Consider the following 19,735-nt stretch of genomic DNA (forward strand, 5'->3'; position numbering starts at 1 on the left):
ATAGAAGCAGATTAATCGGTGTTTTTAATTATTTAGCAATTTTAACGACGGCGCATGAGTTTGCGTGCAAACAGATGTAGTTATTGAAATCATTCTTTCGCAGTGCATTTTGAAAACATGTTTCTTTTTCTAGCGAGGCAACAGCGATATGTTGTTACTTGAGCTTCTGTGGAAGCCTTCAAAAATACCAGTCTTCTCTTTTCAGGCAGAAGTCTGTTTTCTCTTTCAGTTGCCTCGGTTTTGCTGCTAGTCCGTCTTTTGTTTTAGTGCGGTCACCGGCCTCCGTTCCATCCCCACTGTTTTCTGTTCCCGTTCCTCAGACAGTGAGAGGACTTTCGTGACAGGGAAGATGGCGTCCACCGCGGCAGGGAAACAGCGCATACCCAAAGTAGCAAAGGTAAGGGTGACGGTCCGAGAATAAAGTAAAAAAATTAAATGCGATAAAGGGACTTCAGGCTCCACAACCAAGGCGACAGAGGGATGTGTCTTACCGAAAGATACTCAGTGAAGCCTAACAGATGTTTATTTGAGAGTAAGACTAATCGAAAAGTTCAGTTGTGTGTTCTGCGTACTAGTGTGTACAGTTGATACAATATGTGTTTACATCTATTGCTTGAAGGACCTACCTGACGTCATCCGAAACGCGACGATCTTTTAGACTTAGTACTTCTTCAGATGGAATGTGGATTAGATGCTCTGGTGTTCTTGCTAGGCGTTGATCTTTGTAGTCATATTATTTTTTACCCAACTGCACTAAATTACAAGGATTTGAATACATGACCTGCAGATTACACCTTGGGCTATAACTTTACCAATCTGTTTCTTTTTCTTGCCTTTTTTTTCCTTTCAATTTGTTTAGGTCTTGCCTACGCAGTGTGCATGCACTTCATAGGAGGACCTTTAGCCGTCGTTCAGCTCTTTTTGACAGCAGACTACGCGTGCACGCAGCACTCGGGGGCTCGTCTCTCTCGCGAGTACATCGCACACACTTTAAGCAGCACTGCCGGTGCCGCTGCTTTCCCCTGTAATCCAGACTTGTTTGTCTTGTGATCCGTCTGTCTTGGTACGGCGTCTATGATGCACAACAGCAGCATGATTTAATGTCACGCTGCCCACATTGTGTCGTGTATGCCTTCCTTTCGATTCCGGTTTTGAACACACCATTGGAGACAGAGGCCGGATTCTCGGCAGGTTGGAACAGGAGATGCCACAAATATACCGGAGATAGAATTGGAAAATACGACTTAAGTGGAGGAGCGGATTGGCCGCGTTTATTGTTAGATCAAGTTGATCCAGAAAATTGAGAGTCCTGTTCCTCCTTTTATCCCTTGCGGTCGGACATAAGTCCTGCGACTTACACAGTGGAACTACCAGCGCAGACTCGAGCGACAGAAGCATCTGGAGGACTACCCTAACCGGGTTGGAATTATCACCGGTCTAGTGGAATTACAACATTCACCTAGAATAGAAGGCAGCCCTGAAGAGTCAAAGCTACCTATACTTTGACAAAACACGTGTCGGCTGGCGCGGTGTAGCTCGAGCATTAAAAAGAGAAAATCTCAAAGAGAAGATGTGGACAATAATTTCATTGTTTTGACCTAACATACTATTGTATTACCAATTGTTTGATTGTAATGTGTGTGCATAGGAATTAGTCTCAAATAGCCAAGATGGCGGATTGACACCGCCAGGAGTGGAAGCGCTGAAATCGGGTCCAGGTCTATAGCAGTAACCGCGTTTTGAGCGCTATGACCCGACACCGCATGCAGCACATACAGCGCTGATCGTGAATTGCTGGGGTTTTTTTTTTTTTTACAAATTAAAAAATTACAGCGTAGAGCACGGAGGAATCTTACCTTGAGGATATCGGTAATACCGTGAGCAGTGGGTGATGTGGAAGCTACGGCAAGTTCGGAGCCGTTTTCAAAACCTATTTGATGCCAAAAAGAGTGCTAAGAGAAACGAGTTACCGCAGCAGCAACAACAAGTAACAGCAAGGTCTTGGCGGGGCTGGGTAAGCCTGTTAACGTGGATTAGGCTGGGATCGACTTCAGCCTCAGCAGCGATCCGTTGGCCAGGTCTGCGTTCCTCCACAGCACCGGCAGCAGCCCAACCAGAGAGAGCGAGCGTCAGCAGGATGGCGCCAAAACCTCCCACACGGACAACGCGCAATACCACAGCGAGCGGGAGAGCAGGAGCCGCGGCAGTTTCTTTGTCAGTGACTGCTATCAACGAGATCCTTGCAAGCAAGAAAAACATCGTGGACACGGCGCAGAGCTTGGCTCAGAGCACTGGGCAGGAGATACAGAACGGAGCAAATGGAGGAACAGATACAGGCACAGCAGCGGCAGCAGCGGATAGCAATGGTGAAAAGGCACAAGGTAATGCAGCTGATAAGGGTCAGAAGGGAGGCAATGCTGCAAATGGGGAGGAAAGAGAGCAGAACAACTTAAAAGATTCCGTGAAGCATTTTCAAAAGGCCGCTACTACAGCTACTGCTGATATCACAGCTCCTGCAGCACAGGGTAATATTGGGGTACGGACCTCAGACATTGAGCTAGTGGGAAATAGAGTGATAATGGTGGTGATGGAGAATACTGCTGATTTAAATCCCAACGCTAGTACTACCACTACCTCTATCGACAATACTAGCAATACTTCTACCCTTCGCAGCGACCCTGAAGCATTCCAGTCTTCAACCTGTGCTGACATTCAAGTTAAAACTCCCACAGTTACTACTAATGTTACCAGTCTCTCCCTCGATAAAAGCTGTGCTGTGGAGGCTACTGAGACGGAAGGAATTGAAAATGATGCTAATGTTGACATAAGTGAAACAGATGAGGAATATGTGGATGTCAACGAACAGGGGAGTAACACACCCTTATGTTTGACTAAAGACAAAAACAAAACAGTACCCAAAAAGCCCAAGGGGAAAAGTAAGAATAAGTTGGCTAAAATGGCGGGGAAATCAAAGTCAAACGCCTTGAAGGCTATCGTTGAAAATAGCCCTATCAGACAGTGGGTGCAGGCTAAGGGTGGAGTGAAAACCATGGCTCTACGTCTATCTGGCAATAGCCCCAATGATGTAGTCATTGTATCCACCGATAAAACAAAGGGGGATGCTCCACCCAGTCCTATTCAGTCTATTCTTACAGAGAAATCAAAGGGCAGTGGAGCTAGCACTGGAGCTGGCACTGGAGCTAGTATCATGGATCAGTTACAGCCTCGGTCTCCTGCATCCACCCTGAAATCTACTGAAGATAATACTGCCTCAACTTCTGCTTCTGCTTCTGGGTTAATTGATTGCAATAATATCAGCAATAGCGATAGCCTAATTGGTGACATGTGTGATACGCCGAAGGCTACTACTCCTGAGGTTGCTAGGACCCTACTAGGTGAACCTATTCTAGCTGTGTGCATGGGTGGCAATACTTTACCCTCATCTTCCGGGGCTACTGAATGGATACCGCAGGGCGAAGTGACTGCTTCTTTTCAGACAATTTTACACCTCTTAAACGAACAGAAACAAGAGGCTAAAGTTCATTACCAGCAAATGAGAGAGGATAACAGCAGAACTCAAATTTCTCTACAAGAGATGGCATGTAAATTAGGAGCTGTGTCACAGGACATAGAAGAACTGCAGCAGAGAGTGGCCGCTACGGAAGAGAGATCGCAAAACTCTGAAGCAGAGTTGAATAGGCATGATTCACAAATAACCCAGATGCAGGCCAAACTGGAGGATTTGGAAAATAGGAATAGAAGGCAGAATCTTCGTGTCTTTGGTATTGCGGAAGGAGCAGAGGGGGCAGATCCGAGGGCATACATTACCCATTTGTTTCAGAAGGCTTTCCCTGATCTCTCTGACTGGGACTGGGATTCACAGATCCAACGTGCGCATCGCTTACCCCTGTTCCAGAGAGATAAGAGCGGGAAATTTCCAAGACCCATTTTGATTTACATTGGCAACTTTCTGCTTCGACAGGCCATCTCTTTGAAAGCACAGCCTAATACCCCAGTCACTATTGAGTCAGTCACCTTTTTTGTGAGATCGGATTTAAGTAAACTATCACTAGAGAAAAGATGGAAGTTAAAACAGTTCATAGATCCGATTAAAGAACTCGGATTTCAAGCTTATCTGCAAGAGCCTGCAAAGCTTAAAGTGATAAAAAATGGTCGCTCATATCTTTTCTTTGATGCAGATGAGGTTGAAAAAGCAATTACCTCCTGGAAAACTGGGAAATGATTGATTGATTGAACTCAAGACTAATGTGAAGTAAATACTGGTGCAAATTTTCTTTTTTCTCTAGATTCTCATTATACATACAAAAGTTTTGCAGGGCACGAATTTAATGCTTATATGACATTGAAATAACTAAAAGAGAGGCATTGAGAATATGTGTTGGATTGTATTGCACGGATTAACTATAAATACCTGGACCCGATTAGCGTTTTTTTTCCACCCACCTACTGCCAAGTTGTAACGGGGTGCCCGAGGCGCCCCCTGGGGTCGGAGTAACCTGTACACCCCCCTTTCTGTTTTCACAGCCCCGACAGGAATCACCGTGCTGGCGCTCCGTGGAGGAAACGTACAGCGGAGAAGAAGAGGACAGCGCCGGCGGCCCCTTTAACTGGCCTCCAGCTACTGAGGGGGAGTGGCCAGACTCCGCTAGAAAAGAGGCAGGTGAGGCAGACCAGGTGTGTCTGTACACCGGCGGAGCAGTGTGTAGGAGGAGAGACGCGGAGCGAAGTGGAGACGAGGAGGACGTTGAATGGTGGGAGGACGACTCTCCCGATCTACGTCTACAACATCGGATCCAGTCCCGGGAGCTGACGGAGGAGGTGGTGTCCTACGAGGGATTTCCGCGGATGCAGGAGGATCCCCCGGACTACCGCCAGGTCGACATCGCGGAGTTGGAGCAAAGGTCGTTGGTAGTCCGCCCCGCCGAGGAGGAGAGGAGTGAGGACGAGCCACGAGTAGACAACCCCAGGACCCGGGACGACGGAGCGGAGCCCCGCAGCAGCGAGAGTTGTCAAGCAGCCGCTGGAGGAGATCCAGAGCCCGGACCGGAGCCAGGAGGCCATCGACACCGCGTTCCGCCCAGCCACTCCCCCGGAGGGGCGTGGCTCCGCGAGGTACGTGACCGCATAGCGGGTTGGATCGGGAGGAGGGCGAGGCGCTAGAGCGCTTCCCATTTAGAAACAGGGAAGGGGACGGAAAGGAGCGCGGATGTATTGCAGTTGCCCAAAAACCCCTATTCTAGAGTAAACAAGCCAAATACTCAGATACGTTGGGTGCACAGAGTATACCTCCCCTCACTTTCCCCCCCCCCTGGTGTATGGGATTTACACACGGAAGGCCGTGACAGTAACGCGCTTTTCCATTTTTATTTGCATGGGACCGCCTTGAGAGAACGGCACGACGGAGCCGGACGCTGCGGATCGAAGGCGGACTTTAAAGACCAGGAGGACCGAGGGTGTCATCTCCAAGAGCCGGGCTGAGAGGAGTCGCTCACCAAGGAAGCCACCGGGGAGACTCAGAAGCACCGACCAGTTGTTATCAACAATAAAACCATTTTCTTTGATCACTAAGACCCGTCTCCTGCCTCTTCCTGCAGTCCCGCTTACAGTGGTGGAGAATGCGGGCAGAGTGACCATCTGCGACGCCAAGATGGACGAGGTAGTACAGTCTCTGGTAAAGGGGCAGGAGAGGCTAGAGTGGGCCATACAACAGCACATTATTACCTCAGCAGCTGACAGGGAGACCATGAAAAACGCTGTGGCCGCTAGAGTAATGGAGAATCCCGTTGTAGCGGGACCGGTCACCGCGTCCGCCACAAACCCCCATATCAGTGGGGTGTCACTTCAAAAATATCAGCCAGGCGAGGATCCGGACGCATTTTTGCTCAATTTTGAGAGGGCGGCCCGTGCTTGCGGGTGGCCGGTGCCCAAGTGGCCCTTCTTCTTGGCCCCGCTCCTCGTAGGAGAGGCCCAGGCGGCCTATCAGGTGGCCAACCCCACAGGAGATACTACCTATGAGGAGGTGAAAAAAATAATCCTAGACCACCTGGGACTAGACCCGGAGGCTTACCGCCTCCGGTTTCGTAAGGAGAGGGGAAACCCCGGCGAATCCCCTAAAACCTTGTTCGTGCGGCTCAAGATGGCCGCTGATAAGTGGCTGACCCCGACCATAAGCACCAGGGAAGAGATCATGGACAGGATATACTTAGAGCAATTCCTGGAAGCCCTGCCCTACGCCACCCAAAGGTGGCTACGACAACACCACCACCTCACTACGGAGAAAGCGGTGGAAATGGCGACGACCTTCTCTAGAGTCCAGCCTCGGGTCCCTCAAGGCTGGGAGACCGAGAAACACAAAGCCCCGATGAAAAACGAAAAGAAACCGGTGAAACCTCTGGAAGTCACCCGGACCAGAACATGGAGAACAGAGGGGCCTGTACCATCCGGGCCTCAATGCTTTGAATGTGGCGCCTGGGGACACATCGCCCGGTTGTGCCCCCGGAGGAAACCGCAGGAGGAACCTATGGAGGTCGGGTATCTTCCCAAGGCGGTGATGTTCTCCAGCGAAATGGGTCAAGCATTTAGGGTAAGTGTTGGGGTAAACGGCACCTCTCTCCAGGCCCTGTTAGACTCAGGCTGTCGTCAGTCCGTGGTACACGCTCGTCTGGTTTTGCCCTCCCAGCTACTGGTACAATCCCGGGTAAACATTCGATGCGTACACGGAGATGTAAAGTCTTATCCTGTGGCCATGCTGCCAATAGCACCTGGGGGGAGGAGTCCACATACGATAAGGGTGGGGGTATTGGCCACTCTCCCTGAGGACCTCATCATAGGGACGGATAATCCAGAGTTCCTAAATATGTTCAAGCATAGCCTGAAGACGAGAGGCCCCACCCCCGAATCGGAAACAAAGGATAGGAGTGTCCCTGCCTTAGTGAATGACGAGCCCTGGGTACTCGACCGTAGTTTTCGTTTCTCTCAGCGAAATGACTCCACACTCTCCCACGCGTGGGAAGCGGCCGAGAAATACAAGAACCACCTTCCCTTGCTATACCCAAGGTTTCTGGAAAAAAACGATTTACTGTATAGGCAGGCCCAAAAGGATGAGCCCGACCAACTGTTAGTACCCCACTCCTTCCGGGAACAGGTGTTGTTCTACTCACATGCACATTTAGTAGCCGGACATATGGGGGCTGAGAAAACCACGCAAAACCTGCTACGCCACTTTTACTGGCCAGGGATATATAAAGACACAGTGAAATATTGTCAGGAGTGTGAGGTATGTCAAAAAAAGAACATGACCCGGCCCCCGGCGGTTCCCCTACAACCCCTCCCTATCATCGGGACCCCTTTTGAGCGTATTGGCATGGACCTCATAGGACCTCTCCCCAAAACAAAGAAAGGGTATCAGTATGTATTGGTTATAGTGGACTATGCCACTAGATTCCCTGAGGCCTATCCATTGACTGTCACCACCACCAAGCACATAGCCGACCGGATGGTCGAAATGTTTTCAAGAGTAGGATTCCCTAAAGAGATCCTCACCGACCAGGGAACTCCTTTCGTATCGAGGCTCATGAAGGAGGTGTGCCAGCTTCTAAGCATCCACCAGATCCGAACGGCGGTATACCACCCCCAAACCGACGGCCTCGTCGAGCGATACAACAGGACCCTGAAAGCAACCCTAAGAAAAATGTTAGAAATCAACGGAGCAGAGTGGGATCAGGTATTGCCCCTTGCTTTGTACGTTCTAAGGGGCCAGAAACAGAGCAGTTTGGGGTTTTCATCTTTCGAGTTATTATATGGTCGCCAACCCCGATCTCTCCTAGAGATGACGAAAGAAGCGTGGGAGAAGGAAACCCCCGACGAAACCCTGAAAACCTTAGAATACGCCCGTAACCTCCGGTCCAAAATCGGAAAGTTGCGCGAGCTAGCGTATGCCAACCTGGAGAAAAACCAACAGAGACAGAAAACATTCTACGATAAAGGGAAACGATGGAGAAGGATGTCAGCAGGTGATTGGGCTCTGGTACTACTGCCCTCCTCCTCACAGAAGTTTAAGGCCGAATGGGGAGGCCCTTTCAAAATCATAAGCACAATCGGTAACACCAGCTATAAGCTACAACTCACCCCGAGGAAGACTCAAGTTTTCCATGTCAACCTATTAAAGAAGTGGCTCGGACCCCCTCCCACAGGGATACACGTGACGGAACCCCTCCCCCCTCTGTCCTCCAGTACAATAGACCAACTTGTCATTAATGAAGACCTACTGGACACAGATAGAACAGAGCTGATGAGTACCTTAAAGAAGAACGCAGGGGTCTTCTCAGACATTCCAGGAAGAACTACGTTAGCCACGCATCGGATATGTAAAGAGCCGGGAAAAATCGTGAAGATCAGGCCATACAGAGTCCCTGAGGCCAGGCGACAAGGAATCAAACAAGAAATCCAGGAGATGTTGAAGTTGGGCGTAATCCGACCCTCAAGGAGTAACTGGTCTAGCCCAATAGTGTTGATTCCAAAACCCGACGGAACCAGACGCTTCTGCATGGATTTCCGCGCCCTTAACGAAGTATCGCTTTTTGACGCGTATCCCATCCCCCGCATAGATGAGTTGATCGAGAAGTTGGGGGAAGCCAAATACATTAGTACCATCGATTTGACCAAGGGATATTGGCAGGTGCCCCTCCATGAGGATGACAGACACAAAACCGCCTTCTCGACCGAGGACGGTCACTATGAATTTACCGTCCTCCCCTTCGGACTTCACGGGGCCCCTGCCACCTTCCAGAGACTGATGAACACGGTGTTGAAGGACTTGTCAATGTTCACTTCGGCGTACCTCGACGACATCGTCATCTTCAGTCCCGACTGGAAAACCCACTTAGAACATCTCCAGAAGGTACTACGGACTCTACAAGAAGCAGGGTTAAAAATCAACGCAAAGAAGTCACGCCTGGCCTATCAAAAAGTGAAATATTTGGGTTATGTCTTAGGGCACGGGATGATAGAACCCCAAATCGAGAAAGTACGAGCCATAGCCGAGACATCATTTCCCTCATCTAGAAAAGATATGAGGGCGTTCTTGGGATTGATTGGTTATTATCGCAGGTTCATTCCCATGTTCTCACAGATATCGGCCCCCCTTTCTGACACCCTGAGAATCCGGACTCCGGAAAACACGCTTCGCAACCCCACGAGAGAGATGGTAGAGGCATTCACCGCCCTGAAAAAGAGTATCACTTCCACCCCAGTACTGACGTCCCCTGATTTTTCAAAGCATTTCTTTTTACACACCGATGCTTCAGACTATGGGATAGGGGCAGTACTCTCCCAGAAATCCGAGGAAGGGACGGATCATCCTATATTGTATGTTAGCCGTAAACTGTTTCCCCGAGAACTAAAATATGCCACAGTAGAGAAGGAATGTTTAGCGATAAGGTGGGCAGTGGGTAAATTGTCCTATTACCTGGAGGGTAGGCCGTTTACCCTATATACTGACCATGCTCCCCTACAATGGATGGCCCGTAACAAAGGGAATAACGCCAGAGTAATGCGCTGGTTCCTGTCCCTACAACCTTTCTCCTTCAAGGTGGTACATACCCGTGGAACTGACAATATCGGGGCTGACTTTCTTTCACGCTATCCCCTTCCCGAACGGAAGTGTTCAGGGGGGGAGGTATGTAACGGGGTGCCCGAGGCGCCCCCTGGGGTCGGAGTAACCTGTACACCCCCCTTTCTGTTTTCACAGCCCCGACAGGAATCACCGTGCTGGCGCTCCGTGGAGGAAACGTACAGCGGAGAAGAAGAGGACAGCGCCGGCGGCCCCTTTAACTGGCCTCCAGCTACTGAGGGGGAGTGGCCAGACTCCGCTAGAAAAGAGGCAGGTGAGGCAGACCAGGTGTGTCTGTACACCGGCGGAGCAGTGTGTAGGAGGAGAGACGCGGAGCGAAGTGGAGACGAGGAGGACGTTGAATGGTGGGAGGACGACTCTCCCGATCTACGTCTACAACATCGGATCCAGTCCCGGGAGCTGACGGAGGAGGTGGTGTCCTACGAGGGATTTCCGCGGATGCAGGAGGATCCCCCGGACTACCGCCAGGTCGACATCGCGGAGTTGGAGCAAAGGTCGTTGGTAGTCCGCCCCGCCGAGGAGGAGAGGAGTGAGGACGAGCCACGAGTAGACAACCCCAGGACCCGGGACGACGGAGCGGAGCCCCGCAGCAGCGAGAGTTGTCAAGCAGCCGCTGGAGGAGATCCAGAGCCCGGACCGGAGCCAGGAGGCCATCGACACCGCGTTCCGCCCAGCCACTCCCCCGGAGGGGCGTGGCTCCGCGAGGTACGTGACCGCATAGCGGGTTGGATCGGGAGGAGGGCGAGGCGCTAGAGCGCTTCCCATTTAGAAACAGGGAAGGGGACGGAAAGGAGCGCGGATGTATTGCAGTTGCCCAAAAACCCCTATTCTAGAGTAAACAAGCCAAATACTCAGATACGTTGGGTGCACAGAGTATACCTCCCCTCACTTTCCCCCCCCCCTGGTGTATGGGATTTACACACGGAAGGCCGTGACAGTAACGCGCTTTTCCATTTTTATTTGCATGGGACCGCCTTGAGAGAACGGCACGACGGAGCCGGACGCTGCGGATCGAAGGCGGACTTTAAAGACCAGGAGGACCGAGGGTGTCATCTCCAAGAGCCGGGCTGAGAGGAGTCGCTCACCAAGGAAGCCACCGGGGAGACTCAGAAGCACCGACCAGTTGTTATCAACAATAAAACCATTTTCTTTGATCACTAAGACCCGTCTCCTGCCTCTTCCTGCAGTCCCGCTTACACAAGTGAACGGCAGTCAACAGGAAGGGGGGATCTACAGGTAAACACGGGGTGGGGGGAGGTAATATTAGAGTGTGGGGTGGGTTAAGGGAAGTTATGGCTGGGGGTAAAAACTGCATCAAAGGACACAAAAACGACAAGGAAAAAATTAAGATGTTTTATAAGACACTGATTGTGATTATTTTTTTTGGTTACATAGGTTACATAGGGAAGGAAATATATAATTTAGAATGCATTTAATAAAGTGCTTAACCTGGAATGTTTCAGGATTAAACAATAAAATTAAGCGCCGGCTTGTCTATGAGGAACTTAGGATGTATAGTCCACAAATAGTAGTCCTAACTGAGACACATATTGCCTATAAAGACAAAAAACTTATTAAACAATTAGGATTTGATCCAATAGTTTGCACGGAACTTAATGCTTCTATTAGGGGAGTAGCGATTTTAAAACATAAAGGGCTGAAATGTGAAATAATTAAGACATTAACCGATAAAGCGGGGAGATGGGCGATAGCGCAGATAAAGTTAGAAAATTTCAAACTGACAATATGTGGAGTTTATGCTTCTAATCAAGATGAACCTTTAATCTTTGACCAAATTAACATGGAATTATTGGGATGGAGGGGTGAGATAATCGTGCTAGGAGATTTTAATTGTATAATGAATTATAAACTGGATATTACAAGAAAAAAGGCTTTTCAAAGGATGAGGAAAACTAGGGCTGCAATTTTGGATCTGGCAGCAATTCATCTTTTAAAAGATGTATGGAGATCTTTAAATCCTGATATAGGTGGATATACTTTTTATTCTGCTGCTCATAAGGTGTGCTCACGCATCGATATGATATGGACATCAGGCTGGATTCTTGATAAATGTAAATGTTCAATGGATATATATCCAAGGGTGACATCTGATCATAATCCGATCTCTATAACATTTACACTTACAACGGAGGAAAATACTACTCGCTCCTTCTCTTTTCCACGCTACTTATTCTCTGACACCATGTTTATAAATCAGCTTAGGGAGCATATAAAGGAATTCATTGACATCAACAGACAATCAAGTTTACCATGGATAGTCTGGGATACATGTAAAGCTAGTGTACGGGGATTTACCCAACAATACATATGGCGACAAAATAAAGAACTTCGAACTATTAATCAGCAAAGGTTAAATGAAATAAGGGATACCGAACTCCAGATATCTGAGGCCATATGTAATAATGCTTCAAACTTAGAAGATCTGAACCTCAAATTAATCGAGCTTAAAACAGCAATTAAAAACCTTTTGAGGGAGAAAAGTATTAATAAACTTAGAAAGTATCATATGGAACAGTATGAAAATGGAGATAAAAGTGGGAAATTGCTGGCTTACAAAGTTGCGGAAGATCGCTCCATTAATATGGTTAAAGAAATTAAAGGGGACAATAATCAATTATTTTGTGATCCAAAATCAATTTTACAACAGTTTGCCTCTTTCTACCAAACTCTTTATACTCCGGAAGATGTTATTTTAGATGATTGTATTAAGAATTATATTGATGTTAATAAAGTCAAGAACTTAGATTTAGATCAATCGGCTCAATTAGAGGCAGAGATCACGCCTTTAGAAGTGAGGGGTGCAATTAAATCTCTTGCAATGGGTAAAGCGGTCGGGGAAGATCTTATTCCCCTGGAACTGTACAAATATTGCACTGAAGAACTACTACCACTATTTGTTGATGTGATTAGTGCTATTGGTAACGGGCAACAAGCACCCAGATCATGGAATTTGACCCAAATTATTTTCTTTTTGAAAAAAGATAAAGCACCACAAGAGAGGGGATCTTATAGGCCTATCTCCCTTATTAACAGTGATGCCAAAATCTTCGCTAAAATACTGGCTACTAGATTAGCTCCATATATGTCCCAACTTGTCTCTCCCCAACAACATGGATTCATTCCTAAACGTGACACCACAGCACATATTAACATGGCTATATCAGCCTTTGATGCAGCACGGATTAAACACACTCCACTCGGTATGATTTTATTAGACGCTGAGAAAGCATTTGACCGGGTGGGGTGGGGTTTTCTGTGGGCCGCATTACAAGCATTTGGGATTAAAGGAAAACACTTACGTTGGATTCAATCTTTATATGATAATCCTATGGGTAAGGTTTCATATATGGGAAAATGCTCTTCTTTGTTTCCCATTAAAAGAGGGACAAGGCAAGGGTGTCCCTTATCACCATTACTCTTTGCTCTTGCAATAGAGCCCTTTTTAATTGCTCTACAACATCAAACTTTAATCTGCCCTCTTTCTAATGGATTAGAGAAATTAGATATCACTGTATATGCTGACGACATTGCTGTTTTTACCCCAGACGTCGCTAGGACTATGAAAGGTATATTAAAAGAAGCTAGCACTTATGGCTCGGTTTCTGGCTACAAACTCAATACCACCAAAACCCAAGTTGTCATGAACTATCAAGCTACAACCCCTGTCCCTGGAATTAGCAATATAGCCACCTACTTAGGTGTCAAAATTTGTGCGGATATTGATTCCATAATAGGATTGAATTATGAGCCCTTATTAAAAGAAACTGTCATGCAACTTAAGAAGTGGCATAAACTTCCTATCAATATCATTGGTCGAATAAATTTAATAAAAATGAAAATCTTGCCTAAATTCCTGTATCTGTTTCGCACAATCCCTCTGCGGGTCAATAATTCCTTCTTTTCCAGGTTAGAAGGTATAATTGGCAGCTTTGTATGGGGGTACAAAAAGGCCCGACGTGCTTTATCACTACTTAAACTTCCTTTTAGTCAAGGAGGATTGTTATTTCCGGACTTCAAATTTTACTATTGGTCAGCATTTATGACTCGGATCCGCAGCTTGGCTGTTCTGGATAAATGCATATATTTTCATAAGTTTTTACTAGGACTAGATGTCAATATGTTTGTGTATAGGATGAACGACCCCAATTATTTTAAAAGGGTAAAATTTAAGACCATAAGGGATACTGTGAGTATTTGGCGATCTATTATGGCTAAATGCAATACCTCTCTTTTTCATAGTCAAACACCTTTATGGGGCAACCCCGGCTTTCCTATTATTTTTCATGATACAGCTTGTCAAGTGTTTTTAAACTCTGGTATTAGACTCCTGGGGGATTTATATGACAATCTTGGTTTTATGGCTTTTGATAAAATGAAACTATGCTTCAATCTACCAGAAATAGCTAGGTTTAAGTACTATCAGATCAGAGATTACCTGGTGAAAAAAATAGAACTTACTACAATCTCAGAATCTGAGATATGGGATTGCATATATAGGGATGATGATAAATCTATCATAAGTCTGGGCTATAAGCTCTTTTCTGATCTCAAGACCAGTGATGTTACCATTTTAACAGAGAAATGGAATAGGAAACTGGCCATAAATATTCCTACAGATTTGATTGTTAAATCCTTTAAAAGCCTAAACACAACAGTTCAATCTTCTAGCTTAAAACTGCAGATGTTTAAAACAATATGTCAATTATATTACACGCCTGACAGGATACTTAAATGGGCAATGAATAATACTTATGCAGATAAAACGAAATGTCCGAAATGTGATTTGAGGGGGGCTGACATTGTTCACATGTTTTTTACTTGCCCTCACCTCAAGGAATATTGGGAAGGAATAACTAAGGTTATTACTGAGAGGCTGGAGCAACCTTTTTTATTCTCAAATACTGATGTTTGTGTAGGCATCAGTGGGGGGGAAAGGTTTAAAGATCTGCTGAATGTTCTAATTACTTGTGGAAGGTTAATTGTTGCCAGAGTTTGGATTGAAAAGAACCCACCAACAGTTCTAGAATGGTGGAGCTTAGTAAAGGAGATTTATAGTATGGAAGCCGCTATTGCAGATTCAAGAGGAGTGCAGGCCAGGCGGAAAATTGACAGAATATGGGGCCTATTCATGTCCTAGTAGGTGTATTTCAAAACCCAAGTTTTTCGATCCTTAATTTTATGCTTTGCACTGTTTAAGTAATGCTATTTTTATATTTATCCAAATGTAATTATGGAATATTGTCATCTTCTTATTTCTGCTCCTGTTTTCTTACGTGAAAAAATGAATTGTTTATTGCTTATGTGATCCTTTGATGCAAATAAAAAACATTTAAAAAAAAAAAAAAAAAAGGAATTAGTCTTAAATACAGGTATTGTGCGAACAATATCCATAAAGGGGTTGGGAGCGTCACCCCTTTCCTGTGGCACCACTACCTTAAATCTTCGAGCCTAACAGGCATTTTTCAGAAATATAGCAGAGCGCAACACGTCCCTGGGAATAAGAACCCTGCCCTTTGGATGTATAGGATTTGAATACATGACCTGCAGATTACACCTTGGGCTATAACTTGACCAATCTGTTTCTTTTTCTTGCCTTTTTTTTCCTTTCAATTTTTTTAGGTCTTGCCTACGAAGTGTGCATGTACTTCATAGGAGGACCTTCAGCCGTCGTTCAGCTCTTTTTTGAAGCACATACTCGCGCTTGTGGCGGCATACAGTTGCGGGAGTGCACAGCGGCGTGCCACAAGCACGAGTATGTGCTTCCAAAAACAGCAGACTGCGCGTGCACGCACCACTCAGGGGCTCGTCTCTCTCGCGCGCACATCACACACACTTTAAGCAGCACTGCCGGTGCCGCTGCTTTCCCCTGTAATCCAGACTTGTTTGTCTTGTGATATGTCTGTCTCGGTACGGCATCTATGATGCACAACGCAGCATGATTTAATGTCACGCTGCCCACATTGCGTTGTGTATGCCTTCCTTTCGATATCCGAAACCTCACTGCTGTAATCTCCCTCAGCTGCAACTTTTCGTTCATTTTGTTAACACTCTCTTTTTCTCCCCCCCCCCCGGGATTCCTGAGGGATCGCTAAAGTACGATTTACAGTCTCTGCACACCTAGGGCGGCACCTTCCACTCGCTCTCTGCTGCTCTGGGATTTCCAACTTATTGCTTCTGTTTTATTTCACAAAAATTGTGCCATGTCCCTGTAGATATATGTCCGTACACAAAACGTGGCTTGGATTCAGGGACAGTGTGGGCTATTCTGAAAGGTTTACGTTGAATTAGAAAACAGCGTTAGCTTTTGCAAGCTGCGGTTCATGTCACAAATATTAAACATTATTCTATTTGCCTAATAGTCCGCAAATATTAAAATAACTTCTAAAAGCATTTGCAAAAAAAATTGCTGTTTATTACAGACATTTCCTGAAAAACATGGCATGCATCCGATTAATGTTTTCGTATGGACCCACTCCCTGCAGCCTTAGTGCTCCCATGAACCCCTGCCACCTGTTTGGCCTCAGTGCTTCCCTAACCTGTGGCCTACGGGCTCCCCGGACCCACTCCCTACAGCAGAGCTTTCCAAACTCTGCGTCGCGACACACTACTGTGTCGCCTGCCATGTGTGGGTGTGTCGCGCGATGTCGATGAGATGCACAAAAATTCACATAAGAGGGACAGCATTACGCGAGCGTGTGGCGTGGCCTTGTTCCCTTTGCAGCGCGCGTCCAATGGGCAGGCAGTCCTCAGAGCCGCCTCTGCTCCGCATTCCATGCGCTCTGTACTGCGCAGTTTTGATAGGAAAGGAAGCCCGGGTGCTCCTGAAAACATGAGGTAAAACATTGTCGCGCTTAAATTATTTAATTTTACTCTGCATCACGAGGGATTCAGGGCTCAGATAAGGAGCCGCCGGCTGGGACCAGGAAAGTCCGCGAAACACTAGAGGAGCCCGCCCCGCCGAGAGCTGCTCCAGCCCAGTGCCAGGTAGAGAGCGCCTGCCGTGAGGCCAGAGTTCGCCGCCCACCTGCCTTGTCGAGGACCCGCGGCTCCCTCTGGAACCTGCTGCATGCTTTCTGTAGTCTCCGTTATTCCCCCCCCCCTTTCTTAGAAGAGGAACAGAGTTAGCCTTTTTACCGAAGTGCCACAACCTGTCACACCATGCTGCTGATCTGTTTCTTCCTTGTGCTCGAGGGGTTATTAATGGCCTGTAAAGTTCCATCTCAGGGGAACAGTTGCTCTCTGCCACCTGCCCCTTCCCATACCCACCTCAGCTCCAGACCTCCGCATTATGTCTGGAGCCCACGCGCCATCTTAGTCAATGCGCGCGTATTGGAATGTTATTAAATACTTGATGTGAATTCAAAACCACTCGGTTTTCACACGTTAGTACTGTGGGTCGCCAGGAGAAGCAGACATCTTAAATTGTGTCATTCTTTCTGATCTATACAGGGCCTACTCAACGTTCTTCCCTTCTGTCATCAATATCACGAGTGACACTCCGCCCAGAAAAAACGCACTACACTGTGTCCACATCACCGCAAACTGCACCTCCTGGATAGCTAGGCCAGTTTGAGCAGATCTGATACCATGCACTTGTTTCCATGCCAATGTGTACTCTGAAAGGGGTTTTATGTTTAAAGAGCGAGCACACCTGGTCCAACCTTCACCTACTGCTGATTTTTAAAACCGTTTTATGTTGTCACTTATAAGCCTACGACAGCTTAACAAGTCTCTACTGTGAATTATGACAGCCAGCCATTGGCATTAAATGCCCCTCCACAATCGGCGAGTCTACCGAACAACTCTTGCGTGCGTGGCTGGTTCTGTGACGGGGTTGGCCCTTCCTACTTGTTAGAATTAAAGTGCTACAAATAGCAGTTTCTTCGTTCAAATGTTCATTCTGTTTTCAGTCCCTCCACTACTAACACAAATACTTTCGTGTGTCTAGCATAAAAGCTGATAGGTGCATAAGCACAGTTGCATTTCGTGTTTCTAGCATAAAAGCTGATAGGTGCATAAGCACAGTTGCAGAATTAAACAAGCATTTTGAAAGCTAGTAGGTGTTGCCTTGGCAAGTTGAGACTTATTTTTAGGGAGGGAGACAGAGAGAGGGAGGAAGACAGAGGGAAAGAGGCAAAGGAAGACAGAGGGAGGGAGTCAGGGGAGACAGAGGGAAGGAGAGGGAGACAGACAGAGGAGAGAGGGATAGAGAGGGACGGAGACATGGAGAGGGGGAGACATGGAGAGAGGGAGACATGGAGAGAGGGAGACATGGAGAGAGGGAGACAGAGAGAGAGGGAGACAAGGAGAGAGGGAGACATAGAGAGAGAGGGAGAGGGAGACAGAGAGAGAGAGGGAGACAGAGAGGGAGACGGAGAGAGAGACAGAGAGGGAGACAAAGAGAGAGGGTGACAGAGAGAGAGGTTGACAGAGAGAGGGTAACAGAGAGAGGGTGACAGAGGGCGAAAGACAGGGAGACAGAGGGAGGGAGGCAGAAGGAGGGAGACAGAGAGAGGGAGGGAGACAGAGAGAGGGAGGGAGACAGAGAGAGAGAGGGAGACAGAGAGAGAGGGAGACAGAGAGAGAGGGAGACAGAGAGAGAGGGAGACAGAGAGAGGGAGACAGAGAGATGGAGACAGAGAGAGAGGGTGACAGAGAGAGAGGTTGACAGAGAGAGGGTAACAGAGAGAGGGTGACAGAGGGCGAAAGACAGGGAGACAGAGGGAGGGAGGCAGAAGGAGGGAGACGGAGAGAGGGAGGGAGACAGAGAGAGGGAGGGAGACAGAGAGAGAGAGGGAGACAGAGAGAGAGAGGGAGACAGAGAGAGAGGGAGACAGAGAGAGGGAGACAGAGAGATGGAGACAGAGGGAGAGAGGCAGAGGAAGACAGAGGTAGGGAGTCAGGGGAGACAGAGGGAAGGAGAGGGTAGACAGACAGAGGAGAGAGACAGAGAGAGGGATACAGAGAGAGAGGGAGACAAAGAAAGGGAGACAAAGAAAGGGAGAAAGAGAGAGGGAGACAGAGAGAGGGTGACAGAGGGCGACAGACAGGGTAGACAGAGGGAGGGAGGCAGAAGGAGGAAGACGGAGGGAGAGAGACAGAGGTGGGATGTCCCAAAGGTTTTATGGACTGCTGTTGAGTGTCTCTCAGTTACATTGATTTGTTCCCTCTGAAAGTAGGAGTGGGGGTGTGGGTGGGTGTGTGTGGGGGGGGTGTTGTGTGTGGGTGTGGGTGTGGGGTGTGTGTGTGGGGTGTGTGTGTGGGGTTGTGTGTGGGGTGTGTGTGTGTGTGGGGTTGTGTTTGGGGTGTGTGGGGTTGTGTGTGGGGTTGTGTGTGAGTGTGTGTGTGTAGGGTTGTGTGTGTGGGTGGGGTTGTGTGTGTGGGTGGGGTTGTGTGTGTGGGTGGGGTTGTGTGTGGGTGGGGTTGTGTGTGGGGTGGGGTTGTGTGGGGGGTGTGTGTGTGGGTTGGGTTGTGTGTGTGTGTGTGTGGGGTTGTGTGGGTGGCAGTATGCAAGTGACATCATGGTGCATGACATCGCATGAAGTAACATCACAGCTTGTGACATCACAACAGGCCTTGTTCCTTGTCGAGGTGGGCAGTCTCAAAGGTTTTATGGACTGCTGTTGAGTGTCTCTCAGTTATATTGATTTGTTCCCCTGAAAGTGTGAGTGTGTGTGGGAGTGTGTTTGTGGGGGTGTGTGTGTGGGGGGGGGGTGTGGGTTGTCTGTGTGGGTTGTGTGTGTCTGGGGCTGTGTGTGTGGTGGGCTGTGTGTGTGGGTGGGTGTGGGGGCGGTGGGGGTTTGGGGTTGTGTGTGGGTGGGGTTGTGTGTGTGTGTGTGTGGGGTGTGTGTGGGGGGGTGGGGTTGTGTGTGGGTGGGGTTGTGTGGGTGTGTGTGAGGCTGTGTGTGTGTGTGGGGGTGTGTGTGTGGGTGGGGTGGGGGGGTGGCATTGTGTGTGGGTGGGGATGTGCCGTAAATCACTGGGGCATGTGTCTATGTGTGCATGATTATATTCTTGTTTCATGCACAAACCTAACCTTGCTTACACTCAGTTTTGCCAGTC

The 19,735-nt window shown here is 47.9% G+C and overlaps 1 protein-coding gene across 1 annotated transcript in view; it reads left to right on the forward strand.

Moving 5' to 3' along the window:
* The first annotated feature begins 250 nt into the window (after positions 1-250).
* Positions 251-19,735, forward strand: part of CRNKL1 (crooked neck pre-mRNA splicing factor 1) — a 168,764-nt gene continuing 149,279 nt past the window's right edge. The window contains exon 1 of the mRNA XM_086927520.1: positions 251-397. Within this exon, the coding sequence (XP_086783646.1) occupies positions 350-397 (48 nt within the window). The 5' untranslated portion in view covers positions 251-349. The remainder of the gene's footprint in view (positions 398-19,735) is intronic.

The sequence above is a fragment of the Lissotriton vulgaris genome, chromosome 6 (genome assembly GCF_964263255.1).
Source record: "Lissotriton vulgaris chromosome 6, aLisVul1.2, whole genome shotgun sequence".
Taxonomy (NCBI): Eukaryota; Metazoa; Chordata; class Amphibia; order Caudata; family Salamandridae; genus Lissotriton; species Lissotriton vulgaris.